The following is a 23,438-nucleotide window of genomic DNA, read 5'->3' as shown; positions in this document are numbered from 1 at the left end:
GATAACATGAATAAACATGAGGACTTGTATGTGGAGGTGGTTACTAGAGAAAGAATGATGGTGGCTAATCCTTCTAAAACTGAACAAATTATATAATTCTACTATATCCTATCATGTAATATCTTCCTACCATCAGATTGTATTTCATACATAGAGAAGGGCCATTGTTTAATCCACAGAAACAGTTCCCTCAACTACCCTTTCTGCATGCTGCCCGGCTTTTTTGTCCAGAATCTTGGCAACCACTCTTGCCATTTAACTAAAGACCCAGAATGTGGTACTCTTTCTATCCCACAGCCTCTTTCACCAAAAGATTTTACAAAAATAAAGTCTGAGAAGTTCCATTTTTAGCACCCATCCTTATAACATTCTGTCCCCAAGTACAAAGCATTCTGTTTCAGAGGATTTCAGCAATTGGCCCACAAAGTCCAAAAGAAAATTCTAAAGAGTATAATCTCTAAGGAAAGAAGAAATAGGTAAATAATCACCAAATAAGTAAACAAAGGAATGCAAAACCATGTAACCTGGATTACTATCTTTTCCATTGGGAATGTGGTTCCAGACTAACAAAATTCTCTTCCATTATCAACACCTCATTCCAGTTACCCTCTTTTCATCCCTAATAAACAGACTGTAACTCCAGAATAATTTCTGAGAACTTTTCAGAAATGATGTCACCAATCATTCTTTCTCTAGTAACCACCTCCACATACAAGTCCTCATGTTTATTCATGTTATCTTTATTTTAATCTGTTCTATGAATTCTTTATACACTGAAGCGGTCCATCTGACATTCTCCTCTATAGGAAGTAACACACATCATCCTTTTTACGTCACTATTTTGGGATTTACTCTGACAATGCTTTTAATATAGCTGATATAAACTACAGCTAGCCACAATAGTACAGGTATGGAATTGGAGTTAGGAGGTTCCCTTAACATTCTCAGAAACCCCTTTTTCACTACCAAAACAAAAAACTCTTAGCCAAAATATAACTAAGAAGGCAGTCTAAAGTTACTAAGGTACTGGCATAAAAATCCATGGTTGACATTATCAAAGTCCTTTTCTTAACCTTAATATTTGATACAACAGTCTACTAAGTCTCTACTTCCCCCCCAAAAGCATTCTTCAACAACCTTTATGAATCCAAAATATTCCTACTCCACACTCTACAAACTGACTGGAGTACAACACTTCTATAAATTAATACTCCAGCCTAGTTTGAAACTCCTCATGAGTTTTCAAATTCACATTCTCTATCTAGCTTCAGTAGCTTGTTAATTCCTGAGGAGGGGATCCTGTTAGGGTAAAAGTTTCAGCACCTGTATTGTACAATTTATGTTGGTCCAAAAAAGTATTAATTACCTTTGTGTGCCAGTGTTTTCCACATTGGGCCAGCACTGCATTTCTCTATTTTTTTTGTTCAGTGTTCGAATTAGTTATTGCAAATCCAAATTGTAGTCTGTCATTTTATAAAAAAAAACTAAGAAAAAGGAATAATTTATTAATATTAAAAAATAAAAAAAAAATTGTTGACTGCTACTAAATAATGTTGTAGTAAGAATTAAAAATGTTGTTCAAACCTACATTTATTCTATAAAGTAAAGACAATGAAACCATGAAATATTTGCATAACTGTTCAGTACAGTAATTAAGTAAGAAGTTCCAACAAACTGCAGCTTTATATTTTTAGTACTTCAAAAAAAGTTACTAAGCATATGTTGGTTAGTATGTGAGTGCTCAAATGTAGAAAACAACAGGCATGTGCGGAATGTCAAACCATGTCAGAAAAATATTCAGAAACATGTGTGTGCTTTTATTTTAAAGCTTTATTTATTTATTTATTTATTTACTTTATGGTATGGTCTGTCATTTTTTTTTTGTCCACTGCTGCATATCTACTGTATCTCATCCCTGCTCTTTCTTGCCACCAGCAGCTCCAAGTCTGTGCTATCTTGTTTAACCCATCTAAACTGCTGGGGAATATGTGTGGAGATCTGACTAGTGGACCACCATCATGTATAAATAACTGGGTCTATATTATATTGTCGAAACGGCATTACAGCGAATGCCGTTTCAACGACACATAAGTAAAATCCAAAAACAGCGAAATCCTAGGTCACTGATTTTTTTTCCTAGGGGACAAAATTGGTAGACCAACAAGACACAACCCACCAGTTAAAACATTTCAAAGTTGGGGGCTTCACCCCCCTAACTAAATATACCAACTCTGAGATTGCACTACAGTGGGGTAAAGGGCAATGTCATGACTCAGGCCAAGCAATTTTTTTCCCTAGGAAAAAAATTGCTGACCTGAGCTTTCACTGTTTTTGGATTTCACTCTATATATGTCATCAAAACGGCATTCGCTGTAATGCCGTTTTGACAATATAATATAGACCCAAATAACTTCTATTTCTTTCCAGAGATATGGTAGAGGAATGTGTACTAATGCATTAACTATCCGTCCTTTCAGGTGACTGACACTGGTGTTGATGTTGGGGATTTCAGACTCAGCAGGGGCTGGTATGATGCAAAAATACTTGTGCATCCCACATCTTGGAGGAAACCTTCCATGTGGCCTCTCCAAATGCTTACCATCAGACATATGGTTCCTGATTCCATTCCTGGATTTGGTGTCACAATATCTTGACTAGTTACCATTTTAAGTTATATGTCAGACAGTTTTCTATTAAGGCAATATAATTTCACATATTTTACTGAGATTTCTAAAAATAATAGCCATTTAATTAAAGAATTAGGGGCTTCTCTGAGAGATATAATGGAATTTATATTAGATGAGAATTTTTTTACTCTGGATGGTTGTCACTGCTGAAGTGGCATCCTGATCCCATGTGCAAAAATGGGTTGTGGATGGATGGATCAGACAGCAACAGCTACCACATAATGCCTATCTGACTAAGCTGTTGGTTCTTTTGCTGCAATGGTGGAGATCGTCACCATGCTTGGCTGAAAATATAACTGACATTTCTTGCCATGTACCAGAAACTGATTATATTGCTAAGCACTAAAAAAATCTAACTTCATCTTTGGTTAAGCTGTATAGCATAAATGCACTAACACTGGTACAAGCAGATAAATTAATATTTACCGGGACAGTTTCATCAGCAGAGTTCTACAAAAGAAAAGGATGGCAGCTGAACCAGAAAGATGAGGATTGCTATAGCACCACATTTGTGCTGTTAACATTTAATGCTGAGTCTGTACAATTATAGCTGTTATGTTCTCATTCTGTCATAAAAAAACACTGAATCATATATACAGTAATTTCTGAATGGTATATTTAGTAATGGTCAAAGAACATTATGATAAAATACCGTGTCTTAATTTGCAGCATTGACACTTCCAAAAATCTATTTGACTGGTCACCCAAGAATGAAAGAAAAACAGACAAAACAACTTTTTCAGAAAAAAGGTAAGGTATTGGTATAGTAATATGTGAAACTATAATATTACTTTGCTAATGACAAGGCATGATATCTTAATTTGGTCTAATGTCTTTACTTCAAAGCTGTAGATATTCACATAGTAGCATGTGTGCACAAAACAGAGGGGTAGAGATGATCCAGAAAAGACTAGTGAGCATTTACTACAGATTCCTTTCTAGAAAATAGATTTTTGGTTTTAAAAGGATGCTGTTGGTTTTCTCAATTTATATTAAAGAATGCCAAGATACTTGTACACTGGGCCATGAAATGGCAGATTCAATAAAGCGCTAAGATTTGCGCAGCAATGTACTTAAAAATTAAAAACCCCACAAGTGAGGTATGCATCTAATTTCTTTAGATATATCTAACATTTAGTATCAGAATTGGAAAATTTGGTCTTGATATGTATACACAAGGACATTGCTAACAAAATGAGAGTACTAGTGCCTCCTTCTACAAATCCACAATGGATTCACAGCCTGCAAACTTCAGTGTTTAGGCCTACAGTTCTTTAAGGTCTTAAATATAGTGCAAAAGGCTAACATAAGGGCAGCAAAGAATGTTCAGGGTGCACAGAGGACACACCAAAAAAGATATAGGCAGATAAACCTGCATGCACTTTATCTAATAAGATATAACAGAACCTTGAAATAAGTAAATGGATTTACTGGGATAGGGGACTGTGTTAACTGAAAAGGAAGTGGAAGGAAGAAACTGTGTCTAAAAGAAGCCATTTCAGTTAAGAAGAAAACAAGTTCAGAAGTAGTAAAAGAAAGTGTTCCTTATTACAGTACAGATGGGGATGAAATACTAAAACAAAGTGATAGAGTGGCCAAGGTTAAAAATGGAGAAAGTTAAATGGGAGTATATTACTTGGCCCAGTGTACAAGTACCCTGAAGTTAGAGAGGTAATAATTTTATAAGCTGACTGATCATATTAGGTAGGCTAGAATATTTCCTTTCTGGTTTCTAGTCTAGGCCATTTTGTGTGAGTCATTAATAAATATGTTAGGACCAAAAATGGGTTTCTATATATAAAGGGGGAATTTTTCACCTAAAGTTGGTTTGTTGAAATTACGTCACTGTCTTTTGGTTAACAAAATTATATACAAACCATGAGTAAGCCTGCAACCATCCCCACATAATATCTCATAATTTTATATAACTGAGTTGAAGTTTTGGGATAGGTAAATGCTCTTCCTTTATTCCATTATGTGCACTATGACTGAAATTTGTCAAAACACAACTGCTAACTCACCCATTGGCATGTCTTTGAAATCTGGGAGGAAAGCAAAGACCTAAGCAAAAACCTACATAGATACAAGGAGAGCAAGCAAACCTCCACACTGAAGGCATCTGGGAAAGTAAGCTGGTATTTGTAACTGAATGAATAAAAGTGTAGGGAAATGATCATCCAATGATTTAAGGTAGCTTTTGGACAGTGATTTTCTGAAAATCATAGCAGTGGCAGAAAACAGTCACAGCCAAAGGAATTAGTTTTAATTTTTGCCAGAGCTGTTGCACGACAAACTAACATACCGCTCAACACCCAAACTAACATACCTCCCCCCGTGTATCCTTTAGAAACTTCCTAACATACTCTCTCCTAATAAATGCCCATGATACAGAGGAATGAAATTGTGTTGGATTGTGCAGCTAGGCTTATAAGGGCCCTGGTGGTCGTTAGCCTAGTATATACCTATGAACCTATAAAACTATAGCTGTGGATATTTCTATTCAAAAGCCGTATCAAAGAGTTACCTTATTCATTGTGTGTGAAAGGGGTTTATAAAATGTTTCATATGGCTGAAAACATCATGAAATGGGTTCACACCCCACCTCTTTAAGTGTAGTCAGATGTGATATGGATAACAGGTTACCATCTGGCTCCTGTCTTTGGGATCAGAAATCAGTATCTTGACTAGGAACAATGGCCACAGATTATACACTGGTTCCATTATTCAGTAATCTAGTCTTTCTGCACTAGACTATCTTTCTTAAAAATGTGGTTATTTTTAAGACCTTCCTTAGCCTGATTAAACAATGTCAGCCAATATAAATATGCATTCTAAATCCTAAATATCCCGAATGGATGCGCGCACACACGCGAGTGTGTGTGTGTGTGTGTGTGTGTGTGTGTGTGTGTGTGTGTGTGTGTGTGTGTGTGTGCGTGCATGTGCGGCTGATCACTGATATCATGTTCAAGTTTTCACAGTTTAATTTCTTTGACTTTCATTTCGTGAGCAACCGCTCTGCCACAAATTGCATTGAATTTGCTGTGAAGTATACCAGTACATCAGATTCTCTGGCTCAGATAGTGTCCCCACTTCAAATCCCATTATCCCATGGGAGCAGAGTAACACAGACAACATAGTGTGAATGTGTGTATGCATGTGTGTGTGTATGTTTCTGTCTGCTTTATTTCCACAGAAATTGAAATAAAACTGTGATCCGTTGGTGCCATGCTGGACTGGATTTGCCTGAGGGTTGCTTTTCTCCCAGACAGGCAGACCAGTGCTGTTTGTAGGCTTATTTTTATATATTGTAAATGCATTTGACTAATGCATACATATTGTGTGTGCGTACATGTAGTGCAAAGAGCTACTTAACTAAAAAATATATCATTATTTTGTTTCCACTTTACAGCAAAGATGGTACCAAAAACCTGTTTGACTTGTCCACTGGCACTGAGATAAAGACAAAGACCACAACTACCACGGAGAAAAGGTAAACTATTTCAGGTACTCTCTGTCAGATTAATAGAATACGGCTTGTACGAGCTAGCTGTGTGATAATATGTAAATCTCTAAGCTACAAGCTGTCATCCAGTGAGATACACTCCTTCACATTGGGAGCAGGGGTCAAATGTTATATTTGTTTTTCCATGCCCAAATTTTATGCCATATTCAAGTTCTAACTGAAGTTTATTTAAGTTCCTATTAGATAAGTACTAATTGTATCACATACATTAAAATAATACAAACTGCATTAGCATAAAAAGCAACAAAGTTAATAACATATGAGATTAAAGGATGGCTAACTGGTGTCTGACGTAGTCCCTTATCTTAACTTATTTATGTATTTATTTTTATATTTATTTATTCATTACATTTGTTACCCAAATGAGTTCCTAGCCCAGCCATTTCCAATGAGTGCACATTATTACCTGATTTAACAAAAAAAAAATGGATTGAAATAATGGTCTTAGAGATCAAAATGCTTCACTCAAATAACTAGTTGGTTTACAAATAAAATATGGATCAGATTGAAATGCTTACTGGTCAAAATGCATCAAACATCAGGCATATATACATCAGACTTTAGAAAGATATCTGAATACAAAACACTGCAAACATCAGAAATAGTTCTATTTACATATTACTATGTATAACAGAGAAAATGATGGGAAGCACATCTAGATGCTGGCTATTTTACCAGAAAGATTTTAAATTTAAATGTATTAATCAAAGATAATAAAGAGGAAACATATTTTTGTTACTAAGTCGTAAAAAAGCTAAGAATCACTTTTTAGTTGCTAGTCTGCCTTTCTTGTAAATGTGTTTGAATAATGCATACATGTTGTGTGTGCATACATGCAGTGCATAGAGCTAGCAAATAAAAAAATGTAATTATTTTGTTTCCATTTTACAGCAAAGATGGTACCAAAAACCTGTTTGACTTGTCCCCTGGCACTGAGATAAAGACAAAGACCACAACTACCACGGAGAAAAGGTAAAGTATTTCAGGTACTTCCAGCCAGATGAAAAGAATAGAGCTTGTATGAGCTAGTAAATATGTATATATCTAAGTTACAAGCTGTCATGTACTGAAAATACAGATTCACATTTGGGGAAGCGATTAAATGGTATACATTTTCCATTCCCAAATTTTAGGTGACTTTCAAGTTGAAACTGAAGTTTAAGTGGCAATCAGTTATGTAGTAATCACAGTGCATACATTAAAATAATACAAACTGCAGTGGCATAAAAAGCAACAAGGATAAGAACATATAAGATTAAAAGATGGCTAACATAATACTGGTATCTGACATAGTCCCTTATCCTAATTTATTTATGCATTCGATGATTTACTTATTTATTGATTTATTTATTCCATTTGTTTACCAGGTGAGTATGCTGGTCCAGGGACCCTTTGCCCTTTGGCAATGAGTACACATTAATAGTTGATTTACAAATACTTGGATCAGAATAACAGACTTACAGATCAAAATTCATCACTCAAATAACTAGTTGGTTTACAAAAAAATATGTATTAGTGAGAAAGGCTTACTGAACAAAATGCATCGTACATCAGGCATATGTATACATCAGACTTAGAAAGGTATATAAATACAAAACCACAAACATAAAACACATTTCTATTTACATATCATTGTATACAATAGAGAACATGACGGGAGGCTCGTGCAGGCACTGGCTATTTTACTAGAAATATTTTAATTTTAAAAGTATAACTCAAGTTACTGAAGAGAAAAAAATTAAGAATTACTTTTTATTTATGGAGTGTAACTTAAAAATCTCTTAAAAAAGAACAGAAGTTCATAATACCTACTGAATAGCATTGCCTTTCCTTGGACTTACATATTTGTTCTTCACATGATCCAAGGGAATCATAGACATTGTGCACAGTCAGATAAGTGACTTGTGCACACAGAACACATTCCATTGTACTTTCTTACATTACTGATTTGTTTTCAGAAGCTACCAGGCCCATAGCTCTCAACCAAACAGGGATAAATCTCAACAGAATAAAGGACAAATTCAGAAACAAATCTCAACTGAATAAAGGATAAATTCAGAAATGATCAGGGACACTCTTAAAATATTATTATTATTAATATGAGACATTGACAGAATAAGATGTAAATTACTATACATTTTCTGAAGTATAAGAAGTCTGTAACTCTAATTATTATAATCATGTATTAAGTGTAATTCACCACCTTTTCTCCAAATGTCAACAGTTTTTGGTGGGATTAATAGGGACTGAGCTAAAATTTTAGTAAAAATCAGGAATATTCCCTGAAAATCTGAGATAGTTGGGAGATATGACAGACCATACAGAAGTGCTTTCTACAAAGTCATTTATCTGAATATTTTCACAGATTAAGATAACAGACAGAGTCCTCCCTCCAAATCCCATGGGAGCAGACTAACAAACAGAACAATGTGAGAATATGCGTGCGCGTATATGCATATGTGGGTGTAGGTGTGTGTGTATGCATATGTGGGTGGCAGTGTGTGTGTGTGTGTGTGTGTGTGTGTGTGTGTGTGTCTTCTTTATTTCTGCAGGAATTTAATTAAAATTGAGATGTCTTACTGGACTGGAGTTATACTGAGCGTTGCTTTTTCCCCAGACAGACAGATCATTGTTGTTTGTATGCCTATTTTACATTCTTGTAAATGCATTTGATTAATGCACACATGTAGTGCACAGAGCTACATAATAAGAAATATATATAATTATTTTGTTTCCATTTTACAGCAAAGATGGTGCCAAAAGCCTATTTGATTTGTCCCCTGGCACTGAGATAAATACAAAGACCACAACCTTCATGGAGAAAAGGTAAACTATTTATTTACTTTCAACCAGATGAAAATACTACATCTTCTATGAGCCAGTTGTACGATAATGCGTACATCTCTAAGACGTAAGCTGTTATACAGTGAATACACTCCTTCACATTGGGAGCAGGGGCCAAATGTTATATTTGTTTTTCCATGCCCAAATTTTATGCCATAATCAAGTTCTAACTGAAGTTTATTTAAGTTCCTATTAGGTAAGTACTAATTGTATCACATACATTAAAATAATACAAACTGCATCAGCATAAAAAGCAACAAAGTTAATAACATATGAGATTAAAGGATGGCTAACTGGTGTCTGACGTAGTCCCTTATCTTAACTTATTTATGTATTTATTTTTGTATTTATTTATTACCTTTGTTATCCAGGTGAGTACACTAGTCCAGGGACCCCTTTACATCATGACCAAGCCATTTGGTAATTAATACACATTAATAGTTGAATTACCAGGGGCAGCCGCAGTGCTGCAGCGGTTAGCATTACCACCTCACAGCAAGAGGTTCTCCGGTTTGATCCTCGGCTGGGGTGCCTTCTGTGCGGAGTCTGCATGTCCTCCCTGTGGTTGTGTGGGTTTCCTCCGGGTGCTCTGGTTTCCTCCCACATCCCAAAAGACATGCTTTAGGTGGATTGGACACTCTAAATTGGCCCTAGGTGTGTCTGCGTGCATGCGTGTGCCTTCTGTGGAAGGTTGGGTGCCAGGCTTGTGACTCAACACTGTAAAACTCCACTGCCAATCATGAGTGGACAGGTGATCCTCTGTGGCGACCCCTAACCGGGAAAAAGCCGAAAGAAGAAGAAGAATAGTTGATTTACCAAAAAATGGATTGATATAACAGAGATCAAAATGCTTCACTCAAATAACTAGTTGGTTTACAAATAAAATATGGATCAGTTTGAAATGCTTACTGGTCAAAATGCATCAAACATCAGGCATATATACATCAGACTTTAGAAAGATATCTGAATACAAAACACTGCAAACATCAGAAATATTTCTATTTACATACTACTATATAAAACAGAGAAAATGAAGGGAAGCACATCTAGATGCTGGCTGTTTTACCAGAAGGATTTTAAATTTAAATGTATTAATCTAAGATAATGTAATTATTTTGTTTCCACTTTACAGCAAAGATGGTACCAAAAACCTGTTTGACTTGTCCCCTGGCACTGAGATAAAGACAAAGACCACAACTACCACGGAGAAAAGGTAAACTATTTCAGGTACTCCCAGCCAGATGAAAAGAATAGAGCTTGTATGAGCTAGTAAATATGTATATATCTAAGTTACAAGCTGTCATGTTCTGAAAATACAGATTCACATTTGGGGAAGCGATTAAATGGTATACATTTTCCATTCCCAAATTTTAGGTGACTTTCAAGTTGAAACTGAAGTTTAAGTGGCAATCAGTTATGTAGTAATCACAGTGCATACATTAAAATAATACAAACTGCAGTGGCATAAAAAGCAACAAGGATAAGAACATATAAGATTAAAAGATGGCTAACATAATACTGGTATCTGACATAGTCCCTCATCTTAGCTTATTTATGTATTCGATGATTTACTTATTTATTGATTTATTTATTCCATTTGTTTACCAGGTGAGTATGCTGGTCCAGGGACCCTTTGACATTTGGCAATGAGTACAATTCACAGGTTCATAGGTGTGTACTAAGCTAATGGCCCTGGGGCCTTTACAAGCCTGGCCCATAGGATTACCCTGGCATCATGCCACTCAACCTTAGTTCCCAGTGCCTCTGCCGAGTAGAGCCACTGGAGTTATCCCTGGGGTGAATTTTCAATTGCCATCCACTCATCAAGATTTCTCTTGAAGAGCATCAGTGAGGTGCTCTGCTTTACATGTATGGGAAGTCTATTCCGTAGCATGGCGGTCTCTGGGTTATGAACCTGTCCCTCCACCATGTTCTGTTGATTGTGGTAATAAGGTTGATAATAAATATTTTAACAGTTGAAAGGTGTAGTGATGGGGTCTCCCGCCTCACCATCTTTTGCTAATATTGTGATGCGATGGTGGGAATGTACAGTATTGAAAGAAGTCTGTTCAATATTTAATGTGTGTTATTATAATAGATTTGTGAATGATTTGTTTTTTATTGTAGAAGGTGATAATAATACATTAATAAGTTTTGTAAACATAACTAATGTTAAATCTGAATTTCTGAGGTTCACTTTGGGAGAGAAAGGAACAAACATGAACTTTTTAGATGTTAATTTGCATTTGAATGGAACAAATAATGTCTTTGAAAGTAAAATACATCATAAGGAGACATCTGTAAACAGTTACCTATATAATAAAAGTAATCATCCACTGTTTGAGAAAAAATATACCAAAAGGTCAGTTAATAAGGTGTAGTTAGATGACTAGTAATGATGAAGTTACAAAAGAAGAATTTACAAATATTTGTGAGATGTGTATTGCTAGAGGGTATAATAAAAGTGAACTTAGTATATTAGCAGATGAAATTTATAGTAAAAGATAACTAGGGGGTAAACAACATGCTAGAGTCACTTGTAATTTGGAAATGTCAGTAGATAGTAAAGAAATTAGAATAATAATAGAAAATAACTGGAAGATTTTAGAAGGGAATAAATACTTGTTTGAGGTTGTAGGTAGTAAACCCAGTTTTGTTTATATTAATAACTACAATTTGAAAAAAATATTCAAAAGGTATGACACTAAGTACACACCAAATATCTTGTACACTCAGAAAAAGCAAGATATGTACAAATGTGGATGCTGCAGGTACTGCAGATATATATTAGAAGGTCCATTTATTAATATATTAAGCTATCCCAGCAATATAAAAGTACCAGGATATGCCACCTGTAAAGCAAAAGGGGTGCTATATGTTTGCTTGTCCAGTGGATGTTCCAGTTTTTATGTAGGAATGACTACTAGATCATTATATGAAAGGATGAGAGAGCATTATTATAATATCAAAAACGGAGGAAAAAAAAAACACTTTATATAGGCATACAGTCAAATGCAGGACATAGAAAAAAAATATTTTTTCAGTCTTAGAAATAGTTAAGGTAAATGCAAGGGAAGGTGATTTTATGAATTTTTTAGAACAAAGATAAAACTGGTGGCAGATACAACTTCAGCAGATAAAACACCAGGACTGAATGAAGTTATTAATATTAAATGTTTTTTGAAATATAGGAAATTGTATGTAAATAATGTTTTTTATAGGCTTAAGATTTTAAATTTTACTGTGGCACTTTAAATGGAAATTGGTTAATGGTGTGATGTAATGAAGTGTTAATGAGTATGTATATATAATTATGGAAGTTTTTAAGAGCTGTTTTTATTTCTTTAGATGTAACATTTCTAACAGAGCTGGGCCAGACATGGCTTTGTAATTCAAGCAGAGATTGCCTCTAAGTAAGCGATATGAGACAGAGAATAGTTGGAGTTTCTTGAGTTTGTCCATATAGGACAAGTATTTAAGGCCTAGGATCCTCTTTGTGAGGTACTTTTGCAGCCTCTCCAGTTATTGCAGTTGTCTAGTGAGGTACATGCACAATGGGGCATTGTACTCAATGACTGGCCTACTGAGGGAAGAGTAGAGGGAGACAATGACCTCTTTCTTCCTGGATGCCAAACCCTTAGTAATGAGATATGTCACATAGAAGGACTTTCTGACCACAGTGGCAATGTGGTGTTCAAAGAAGAGGTTGCTGTCAACCTGTGTTACCAGGTCTCTTATAACACCTTCTGTGTTCAATGAACTACCATCGATGTGGTAATTCATGGGAACTGGGTTTTTCCCAAAGGGGATGGCAACACATTTTTTGGCATTAAGCTTAAGGCCATGGTTCTGGCACCAGTCGTTGGTCTCGGTGAGGCCTTTCTGTAGGATGTCAACATCACTTGGGGAGTTAATAATAGCTCCCACCTTGTAATCATATGCAAATTCTGTCAACCAGAGTCCCTCCATGTTGGCCTGGACTTCAGGGAAGTAGATACCAAACAGAAGAGGACCCAGGACTGAACCCTGTGGGACTCCACTCGTGACTGGTCGGCAGTCTGACTTGGAGTCAGCTACTTTCACACTGTGGGTATCTGTGAGCCAGTTTGCAACCTGCCTAGTGATATAGGGGTTGATGCCTAGCTTAGTGAGTTTTTCTATGATTCCTGAGTGGGGAATGGTATCAAAGGCCTTGGCCAGATCAAGATAGGTTGTATGAACTACTTTCCCTTCATCCACAGCACTGGTGACTGACTAAAAGAAGTTGACCAAGTTGAGCGGGCATGATCTACTCCTCACAAAACCAAACTGTGTGGAATCCAGAGTTTAGAGATTCCCTATATCCTTGTTTATTAGGTCCATATTGATGCGTTCCATAGCTTTTCATATCAGACTCATCAGGCTAATGGGGCAATAGTTCCCAGGGTCTGTAGTCGCTCCTTCTTTGTGGAGAGGGATGACTGTAGCACTGCGGCATTCGGTAGGGACAAAGCCTGAGGTGAGGCTGTGCTTGAATAGGGACACAGGTAGGTGCCAGTTCACTCTGTAGTTCATGTAGAATACAGCCAGGGATATTGTCAGGCACCATATAAGCTGTATTCTTGGCCTTGGACAATGCTGTTTTAACCTATGAAGCAGTAATACTGGGTGTCTGGCAAACTACTGGTATTGTGATTGGTCCTTTGGGGTGGGGTAAAGTTGGCACTGAATCTGTCAGCCAGTATATTGGCAATATCTGTTGGATTTGTATAGGAGGTATCACTGTGCAGTAGCTCAGAGCAAATCTGGGTATTGCCATGGAGATTCTTTACATAACTGTAGAAGGCCTTGTGGTTGTGTTTTCTATCTGATGCAATTCTGTTTTCATAGCTAGCTTTATAGGATTTGATGAGGGATCTCAACTTTTTCTTGAGGCTGATAAGGTACTTTTTCCAGTCTTGGGACTTTACCTTATTCCGCATCAGTTTCCACCTTCTGTTGTAGAGTTTGTTTATGGCAGGGGACCACCAGATTGGCTTCCTTTTATGTGGAGGAGAACATCTTGGTTCTATTGGGTATGGCGAGATCCATGCATTTGTGTACATGTCCGTACAGTGCATTGGTGTATGATTTGGCGGTCATGCAACTATTCTCCATTTGCATGGGTGCCGTGAAGTTAGCCACATCTGAGTTTAGGAGCCCAAGGTTAGCTTTGGAGAAGTTTTTCATGGTGGTTTCCTTTGTGGTGGGGTGGGGGTGGGAGGGATGTGGATTTCCAAGGTGATTAGTTTGTGGTCGGTTCTAACCAGGCAGGAGTTGATTATTGGTGTAGAGCAATGGTCACCATTGTTAGTAATGACCAGGTCAAGGATGTTGCTATCTCTAGTTGGGGTAAGAATGAGCTGGTCCAGGGCACTGGAATTAATGAATTTCAGGAAATGTTGGGCAAGTGTATTGGTACATGAGTAGTCATCCCAGTTACTGGAGAGGTAGTTGAAGTTATCAGTATGAGACTGTTAGGTTGGACCCTAATATTCTCCAGGGTGCTTAGGAACATGGAGTGTGAGTCTTGGGACATGGTTGGGGACCTATAGCAGGCTAGGACCTGAATTGCTGTCTTACCCAATGTTAGCTGCACCTGAAGTAACTCTGATGTGTTATGTTGGGCTACTAGTCTAGAGGTGTTTGCATCCTTTATGAATATGGAAACACCACTGCCTTTGGAGCTTCGGTCCAAGTTCTGGAGCAGAAAGGTGTGGAATAAGTTATAGCCTGGTAGTGCAGGGGTGCTTTCTGCTGCTTTGAACCAGGTCTCTGTTACAGCACAAATGTCAATGTTCTCCATTTTAAGGAGTGCTTCGAGTGAGTGCATTTTGAAATTTAGATTTCTAGCATTCAGCAGCATGACCCTCATATTGCATTTGTTTGTAGCTGTTATGGTGTTAATTTGGTCTTTGGAAAACCGCCTAAAAAAGGCACTATAGGGGTGGCAAGAGCCTTGGACAGTATCCAGAAGCCCAGGGGTGACAGATACAGGCCAACTCTGGCAAAGCATCGACGTCTGTCAATCATGTCATCCCAGGCAAACAGATACTGGATCCTCTTAGAATGACACCAGAAACTTAACCAATTGCTGAAATCAATTATTTTCTGCTTGTACTGTGGTATCATTCTGGGTGATGGTAGAATGCTGCTCAGGGCTAGGATCATACCCACCTGGGCTACATAATTCGAGAGCTCCCCCATGTCTCTTTTCATGTAGTCCAGGTAGGTATGTTTCAGGTCATTCACACCCACATGTACAATGACAGAGTCATATTTGTACCTGTTGTTGAGGGACCTGAGTACATTCATTATGTGGCAGATCCTGGCACCTGACAGGCAGCTGACTGTTACTTTCTCCTTATTCAACCTAGTGAGTGGGACATCAGTGTGCCTCACTATCGAGTCACCTATGATTAGTGTTTAGGGCATGCTGTTATCCCTTAGGGGCTTTGGTTGAGTGGCACACTGTTTAGGAGGGTTATGTGTCTCGTGATTAGTTTTGTGTTGTGGTGGTTGAGTGCGTTTCTGTTTGAAGGTCTCTACTATTTGGGTAGATTTTTATTGAGAGCCTCCAAGAAGGTGGGTGTGTGGATTGTGTTTTTATGTGAAGGCAGTGCTGGTGTGTGTTCTGGAGGGCTATGTGTTCCATGTGTTGTGGTGCAAGTGTTGACCTTCTCCTCTTGACCAGCTATTCTGGTCTTGGCTGGAGAGTGCATGGCTTCCAATTTGGATATATAAGTGCATCTCTCAAACATCTGAGTGTTGGGAGGTAAGAGGAGGGGGTTGCCGGTATACATGAGGCAAATGCTACATTGCCTCAGGATGCCAAGTTCACCAGGTTAATAGGAGAAAGTAAAGGGAACTGACCTACCTGGAGGGGTGGGCATTAATAATAAGTACTTGAGCTGTTTCCTTGTAGAACATTTAGTGCTGGTAGAACTTTTGTGTGCTACAATAATTGCTACAAGAAGTCTTGTAAAGTGATAGACTAATAAGCTAGTAAAAGTGCAGGAGAGGAAAGAACTAGCAGACCTAAGGGAAAAATTGAAGAGCAGACTTTGGCACCACTCAGAAGCTTACAAACAGTCCTGGATACAGCAAGTCTGTATCTGGACTAGACTAGTTACAGGAAAGGTGAGAAACAAGCAGAAATGTGGGCTTATAAACCACAAAGTTAAAAGAGATGGAAAAACTGCACAAATAGCCAATAAACTACAATTTCTGGGCCAGAAACCACTCCTCTTGTGGTGGATAGGCTACCTAGTGCTTACCACTCCCACTAATAAGCTAGAAGATTTCCCTCCAACACCGAAAGAGATGGAAAAACTTCCCAAATGGCCAATAACTACAATTTCTGGACCAGAAACCACTACTCTTGTGGTAGATAGGCTACCTAGTGCTTACCACTCCCACTGATAAGCTGAGAAGGCTTGGGGGGGCTCAGAAGCTTACATACAGTCCTGGATACAGCAAATCTGTATCTGGACTAGAATAGCTACAGGAAAGGCAGGAAAAGCGCAAATGTGGGCTTTTAAACCAGAAAGTTGAAAGAGATGGAAAACTTCCCAAAAGGCCAATAAACTACAATTTCTGGGCCAGAAGCCACTCTTTTTGTGGTAGATAGGCTAACTAGTGTTTACCACTCCCACTGGCAAACTAGAAGGCTTCCCTCCAACACAGAAAGGCTTGGGGGCTCAGAAGCTTCCAAACAGTCCTGGATACAGCAAATCTGTATCTGGACTAGACTAGTTACAGGAAAGGTGGCGCAAATGCAGGCTTTTAAACAACAAAGTTGAAAGAGATGGAAGAAACTGTCCAAACGGACAATAAAAACTACAATTTCTGGACCAGAAACCACTTCTCTTGTGGTAAACAGGCTACCTAGTGCCTATCACTTCCATTGATAAGGTAGAAGGCTTTCCTCCAACACAAACAGGCTTGGGGGGCTCAGAAGTTTACAAACAGTCCTGGATACAGCAAATCTGTATCTGGACTAGACTAGTTACAGGAAAAGTGGGAAACAAGCACAAACATGGGGTTTTAAACCAGAAAAGTTGAAAGAGATGGAAAAACTTCCCAAATGGCCAATAACTACAATTTCTGGGCCAGAAACCACTACTCTTGTGGTAGATAGGCTACCTAGTGCTTACCACTCCCACTGATAAGCTGAGAAGGCTTGGGGGGTTCAGAAACTTACAAATAGTCCTGGATACAGCAAATCTGTATCTGGACTACACTAGTTACAGGAAAGGCAGGAAACAAGCTTAGAATTTTTTTTACAGAAAAGCAGCTGAAACAGCACTAAAAACAATTCAAGTGTAGTCCAAGCTAGCACACTTGAGTGTGTAGCAATATTAGAGCAAATACAGTTTAAATAAATGCAATTTATTCAAACTGTATTCTGAACTGAATTCAATTACTGTTTTATTCAACTCTGAACAGTTAAAAAGTGCAAAAAAATATACTTATCAGCTGAGACGTGCACTCAGTCAGAACACAAGGAGATTCTAGGAAAGTTTTTTTTTTTTTTTTTTTTTTTAGTAAAGTGGAAAGGGAGAAAGCAGGAACATAAGATAAGTCAAGGTTAAGAGCCTAAGTGGGTTGGCCTTCTCAAATGTTCTCTCTCACTGTATTAGGTAGAATGAGCTAATGACAGCAGACCGGGAGGAGTGTCCCAGATCAGATTTACAGTAGGGGCAGGCAGCTTTAAAGCCACAAAGTATTATTACAGCATACATACAATATACAGCATACATATACAAGCACAGCCCCTGCAGACACAGGGTTTATATACCAGAAAGGATGAAAGAATCTAGAAGCTCAAATGACTACCCACTTCTGCTAGCCCCTGCTCTTTCAACCAATCACGCATGCTAGAGAAGCTCAGGAAACCCTGTTACTCTCAATAACAAAGAAGACAAGACACTATCAGCAGAAGATGGCTGCCAGAAACACAGGAAACGTAACAAACAAAACATCCAGGCCTGGGTAACAGCAGACCTCTATCCAGATTATGCTACCTGACTAGAACACAGAAACCTCACAATAAATTCACAGAAAAGCACAGATAGAGCACTCACAAACAGAAAATACAACTATCAGTATGAAAAAGCAGTTTACAGTTTAGTAATTCAGTAAAAATGTTATTACATTAATAAACACTATTATAGCTACTAGCTCTAGCCACTAAATGAAAGTTTTAAACAGATGAAGGAGCAAGGAGACTCTAGAGAATGCTTTTAATTGCAAACAAATCAGTTATACGATACCTTACTAGAACTCAGAAACCTCACAAAAATGCACAGAAAAGCACAGATAGAGCACTCACACACAGAAAATACCACTCTCAGTATGAAAAAGCAGTTTGCAGTCATGTAATTCAGTAAAAATGCAATTACAGTAATGAAACACTATGAATGAAAAATACAGTTAAAACAGTATAAAACAGTACACAAATGCAGTGAAACAGTAAAAAAAAGCTTCATAAAAGTGCAAAATGTAGTAGATTAGATGTATAGCACAATTATAAGCATTAAAGAAGTGCAATTCAATGAAATAAATGTAAGAAATAACTTATTCTACTCTTGGAGTCTTAGGGAATTTCTACTTTGTCCCAGTGATGAATCACCACTCCTCAGCTTGGTAAATACAATTGGTTTACAAAAAAATGGATCAGAATAACAGACTTACAGATCAAAATCATTCAAAGAACTAGCTGGTTTACACAAATATGGACCAGTGAGAAAGTCTTACTGAACAAAATGCATCTTACATCAGGCATATGTATACATCAGACTTAGAAAGGTATATAAATACAAAACCACAAACATAAAACATATTTCTATTTACATATCACTGTATACAATAGAGAAAATGAAGGGAGGCTCGTGCAGGCACTGGCTATTTTACTAGAAGGATTTTAATTTTAAAAGTATAACTCAAGTTACTGAAGAGAAAAAGTAAGAATCACTTTTTATTCATGGAGTGTAACTTAAGCATATCTTTAAAAAGAACAGAAGTTCATAACACCTATTGAATAGCATTGCCTTTCCTTGGACACACATATTTGTTCTTCACATGATCCAAGGGAATCATAGACATTGTACACAGTCAGATAAGTGACTTGTGCACACAGAACACATTCCATTGTACTTTCTTACATTACTGATTTCTTTTCTGAAGCTACCAGGCTCATAGCTCTCAACCAAACAGGGATAAATCTCAACAGAATAAAGGACAAATTCAGAAACAAATCTCAACGGAATAAAGGATAGATTCAGAAATGATAAGGGACACTGTTAAAATATTACTATTATTAATATGAGACATTGACAGAATAAGAGGATGTAAATTACTATACATTTTCGGAAGAAAAAGAAGTCTGTAACTCTAATTATTATAATAATTTATTAAGTGTAATCCACCACCTTTTCTGCAAAAGTCAACAGTTTTTGGTGGGATTAATAGGGACTGAGCTAAATTGTTAGTCAAAATCAGGAATATTCCCTGAAAATCAGAGACAGTTGAGAGGTATGACAGACCATCCAGAAGTGCTATCTACAAAGTCATTTATCTGAATATTTCCACAGATTAAGATAACAGACAGAGTCCTCCCGCCAAATCCCATGGGAGTAAACTGAAAAAGACAACAATGTGCGAATATGGGTGCATGTATATGCATATATGTGTGTGTGTGTGTGTGTGTGTGTGTGTGTGTGTGTGTGTGTGTGTATATGCATATGTGGGTGTGAGTGTGTGTGTGTGTGCGTGTGTGTGTGTGTGTGTGTGTGTGTGTGTGTGTGTGTGTGTGTGTGTGTGTGTGTATATGCATATGTGGGTGTAGGTGTGTGTGTGTGTGTGTGTGTGTGTGTGTGTGTGTGTGTGTGTGTGTGTGTGTGTGTGTGTGTGTGTCTTTATTTCTGCAGGAAATTAATTAAAATTGTGATCCAAGATGTCTTACTGGACTGCAGTTATACTGAGGGTTACTTTTCCCCCAGACAGCCAGATTATTGTTGTTTGTTTCCTATTTTACATTCTTGTAAATGCATTTGATTAATGCACACATGTAGTGCATAGAGCTATATAATAAAAAATGTAATTATTTTGTTTCCATTTTACAGCAAAGATGGTGCCAAAAACCTATTTGATATGTCCCCTGGCACTGAGATAAAGACAAAGACCACAACCTCCATGGAGAAAAGGTAAACTATTTATGTAGTTTCAACCAGATGAAAATACTGCATCTTCTATGAGCCAGTTGTATGATAATACGTACATCTCTAAGATGTAAGCTGTCATACAGTGAATATACTCCTTCACATTGGGAGATGGGGTCAAATAAGGCTCATAGGCTCATAGGTTCATACTAAGCTAACTACCCTTGCGAGCCATTTTAAGCCTAGCCAGTTACCCTTGTGAGACTCAAACCCTGAACCTTGTGTTTGTAAGGCAAATACCTTAACCATTAGGCCATCCTCCCAACCCTGTTATATTTGTTTTTTCATGCACAAATTTTATGCCATATTCAAGTTCTAACTGAAGTTTATTTAAGTTCCTATTAGGTAAGTACTAATTGTGTCACATACATTAAAATAATACAAACTGCATCAGCATAAAAAGCAACAAAGTTAATAACATATGAGATTAAAGGATGGCTAACTGGTGTCTGACGTAGTCCCTTATGTTAACTTATTTATGTATTTATTTTTGTATTTATTTATTACCTTTGTTATCCAGGTGAGTACACTAGTCCATAGAATCCTTTACATCATGACCAAGTCATTTGGCAATTAATACACATTAATAGTTGATTTACCAAAATTGATTGATATAACAGAGATCAAAATGCATCACTCAAATAACTAGTTGGTTTACAAATAAAATATGGATCAGTTTGAAATGCTTAATGGTCAAAATGCATCAAACATCAGGCATATATACATCAGATTTTAGAAAGATATCTGAATACAAAACACTGCAAACATCAGAAATATTTCTATTTACATATTACTATATATAACATAAAAAATGAAGGGAAGCTCATCTAGATGCTGGCTATTTACCAGAAGGATTTTAAATTTAAATGTATTAATCAAAGATAATAAAGAGGAAACATATTTTTGTTACTAAGTGGTAAAAAAGCTAAGAATCACTTTTTATTTGCTAGTTTGCTTTTCTTGTAAATGTGTTTGAATAATGTATACATATTATATGTGCATAAATGCAGTGCATAGAGCTAGCTAATAAAATATGTAATTATTTGTTTCCACTTTACAGCAAAGATGGTACCAAAAACCTGTTTGACTTGTCCCCTGGCACTGAGATAAAGACAAAGACCACAACTACCACGGAGAAAAGGTAAACTATTTCAGGTACTTCCAGCCAGATGAAAAGAATAGAGCTTGTATGAGCTAGTTGATAATATGTATATCTCTAAGTCACAAGCTGTCATGTACTGAAAATACAGATTCACATTGGGGGAAGGGATCAAATGGTATATATTTTCCATTCCCAAATTTTAGGTGACGTTCAAGTTGAAACTGAAGTTTAAGTGGCAAACAGTTATGTAGTAATCACAGTGCATACATTAAAATAATACAAACTGCAGCAGCATAAAAAGCAACAAGGATAAGAACATATAAGATTAAAAGATAGCTAACATAATACTGCTATCAGATATAGGTTCATAGGTTCATAGGTAGGTACTAGGCTATCAGCCCAAAGGCTTAAGTAAGCCTAGCCAACAAGGTTCCCTGGCTTACGCCACCCAAGAAAGTTAATTTCCTGTGCCTCTGTCGAGCAGAGCCACAGAAGTGATCTCTGGGGTGTATTTCCTATTTCCCATCCACTCGTCAAGATTTTTTTTGAAGAGTGCTAGTGAGGAACTTTGCTTGATATAGATGTGTAGCTTGTTCCAGTGTATAGGAAGTCTATGGGACAGGAATCTATCTCTCCGGCATGTCCTGTTTATTGTGGTGACAAGGTTTAGGTCCCTAGAGTGTGTAGCTTGGAGGGATTGGGATTTCTTTAGGTGTAGCATGTTCAACAGCTCTGGGTTTAACATAGCTTTGTATGTTAGGCAGAGATCTCCTCAGAGTAGGTGATATGCTACAGAGTAAATCTGGAGTTTTTTGAGATGGTCAGTGTAGGACATCTGTTTGAGGCCAGTAATCCTCTTTGTGAGGTACTTCTGTGGCCTTTCCAGCTGCTGCAGATGTCTTGTGAGGGACATTCCAAAAGGGGCATTGTACTCTATAATGGGTCTAATGAGTGCCGAGTAGAGGGGAACAATGACCTCTTTTTTCCTGGATGAAAACCCTTTTATGATGAGGTATGTCACATAGAAGGATTTCCTGACTACTGTGGTAATGTGATTATCAAAGGAGAGACTACTGTCCACCTGAGTCCCAAGGTCTCTAATCACACATTTGGCATTAAGTCGACTGCCATTTATGTGGTAGTTCATGGTACAGAGTTTTTACCAAAGGGGATGACAATGCACTTTTTGGCATTGAGCTTGAGGCCATGCCTCTGACACCAGACATCTGCCTCAGTGATGCCCTTCTGTAGCATGTCCACATCATTTGGGGACTCGACTATGGCTCCTAGTTTGCAGTTATCTGCAAACTTTGTTAGCCAGAGGCCTTCTGTGTTAGCCTGTACTTCAGAGAAGTAGATACCAAACAGGAGAGGTCCCAGGACTGAACCCTGTGTTACTCCACTTGTCACTGGTTTGAAGTCAGATTTGGAGTCTGCAACTTTTACAGTGTGGGTTCTCTCAGTGAGCCAGTTGGCAACCCATCTTGTGACGTAGGGATTTATACCTAGTTTAGCTATAATTCCAGAATGGGGGATGGTGTCAAAAGCCTTGGCAAGGTCAAGATAGGCTGTGTGAACCACCTTACCCTTGTCTATGGCTTTGGTGACTGCCTCAAAAACGTCGATCAGGTTCAGAAGGCATGATCTGCCTTTCACAAACTCGAACTGGGTGGGGTCCAGAGTTTGGAGGTTACCAATGTGCTTGTTTATGAGTTCCATGATGATACATTTCATGGTCTTGCAGACCAGGCTCATTAGGCTATTAAGGCGATAGTTCCCAGGATCAGTGGTGGCTCCCTCTTTGTGGAGTGGGATAACTGTTGCTGTGCACCATTCAGTGGGCACAAAGGCTGACGTGAGACTATGATTGAACATGGTGCTTAGGTGGGGAGCCAGTTCATTCTGAAGTTCATGTAAAACGCAGCTGGGATGTTGTCCAGTCCCATGGATGATGTGTTTTTGGTTTTAAAGAGTGCAGGTTTTACCTACATAGATGTGATTACAGGGACTCTGCATTCTTCCTGTATAGATATGGGCTCTTT

At 37.7% G+C, this 23,438-nt stretch overlaps 1 protein-coding gene across 10 annotated transcripts in view; it reads left to right on the top strand.

The window, feature by feature from the left end:
- The window catches only part of LOC122790166 (serine-rich adhesin for platelets-like), a 475,884-nt gene that overhangs the window by 241,666 nt on the left and 210,780 nt on the right, over positions 1 to 23,438 (top strand). For 7 of the 10 annotated variants that reach the window (XM_044057772.1, XM_044057766.1, XM_044057767.1 and 4 more), the window contains 7 exons: positions 3,357 to 3,437; positions 6,097 to 6,177; positions 7,102 to 7,182; positions 8,956 to 9,036; positions 10,187 to 10,267; positions 20,199 to 20,279; positions 21,355 to 21,435. In XM_044057772.1, the coding sequence (XP_043913707.1) occupies positions 3,357 to 3,437; positions 6,097 to 6,177; positions 7,102 to 7,182; positions 8,956 to 9,036; positions 10,187 to 10,267; positions 20,199 to 20,279; positions 21,355 to 21,435 (567 nt within the window). The remainder of the gene's footprint in view (positions 1 to 3,356; positions 3,438 to 6,096; positions 6,178 to 7,101; positions 7,183 to 8,955; positions 9,037 to 10,186; positions 10,268 to 20,198; positions 20,280 to 21,354; positions 21,436 to 23,438) is intronic. The other 3 variants (XM_044057769.1, XM_044057768.1, XM_044057773.1) reach the window with 3 other exon arrangements.

This window comes from Protopterus annectens, chromosome 15.part0 (genome assembly GCF_019279795.1).
Source record: "Protopterus annectens isolate FY-2018-M chromosome 15.part0, PAN1.0, whole genome shotgun sequence".
Classification (NCBI taxonomy): Eukaryota; Metazoa; Chordata; order Ceratodontiformes; family Protopteridae; genus Protopterus; species Protopterus annectens.
This window is presented reverse-complemented; position numbering and strand designations above follow the sequence as displayed.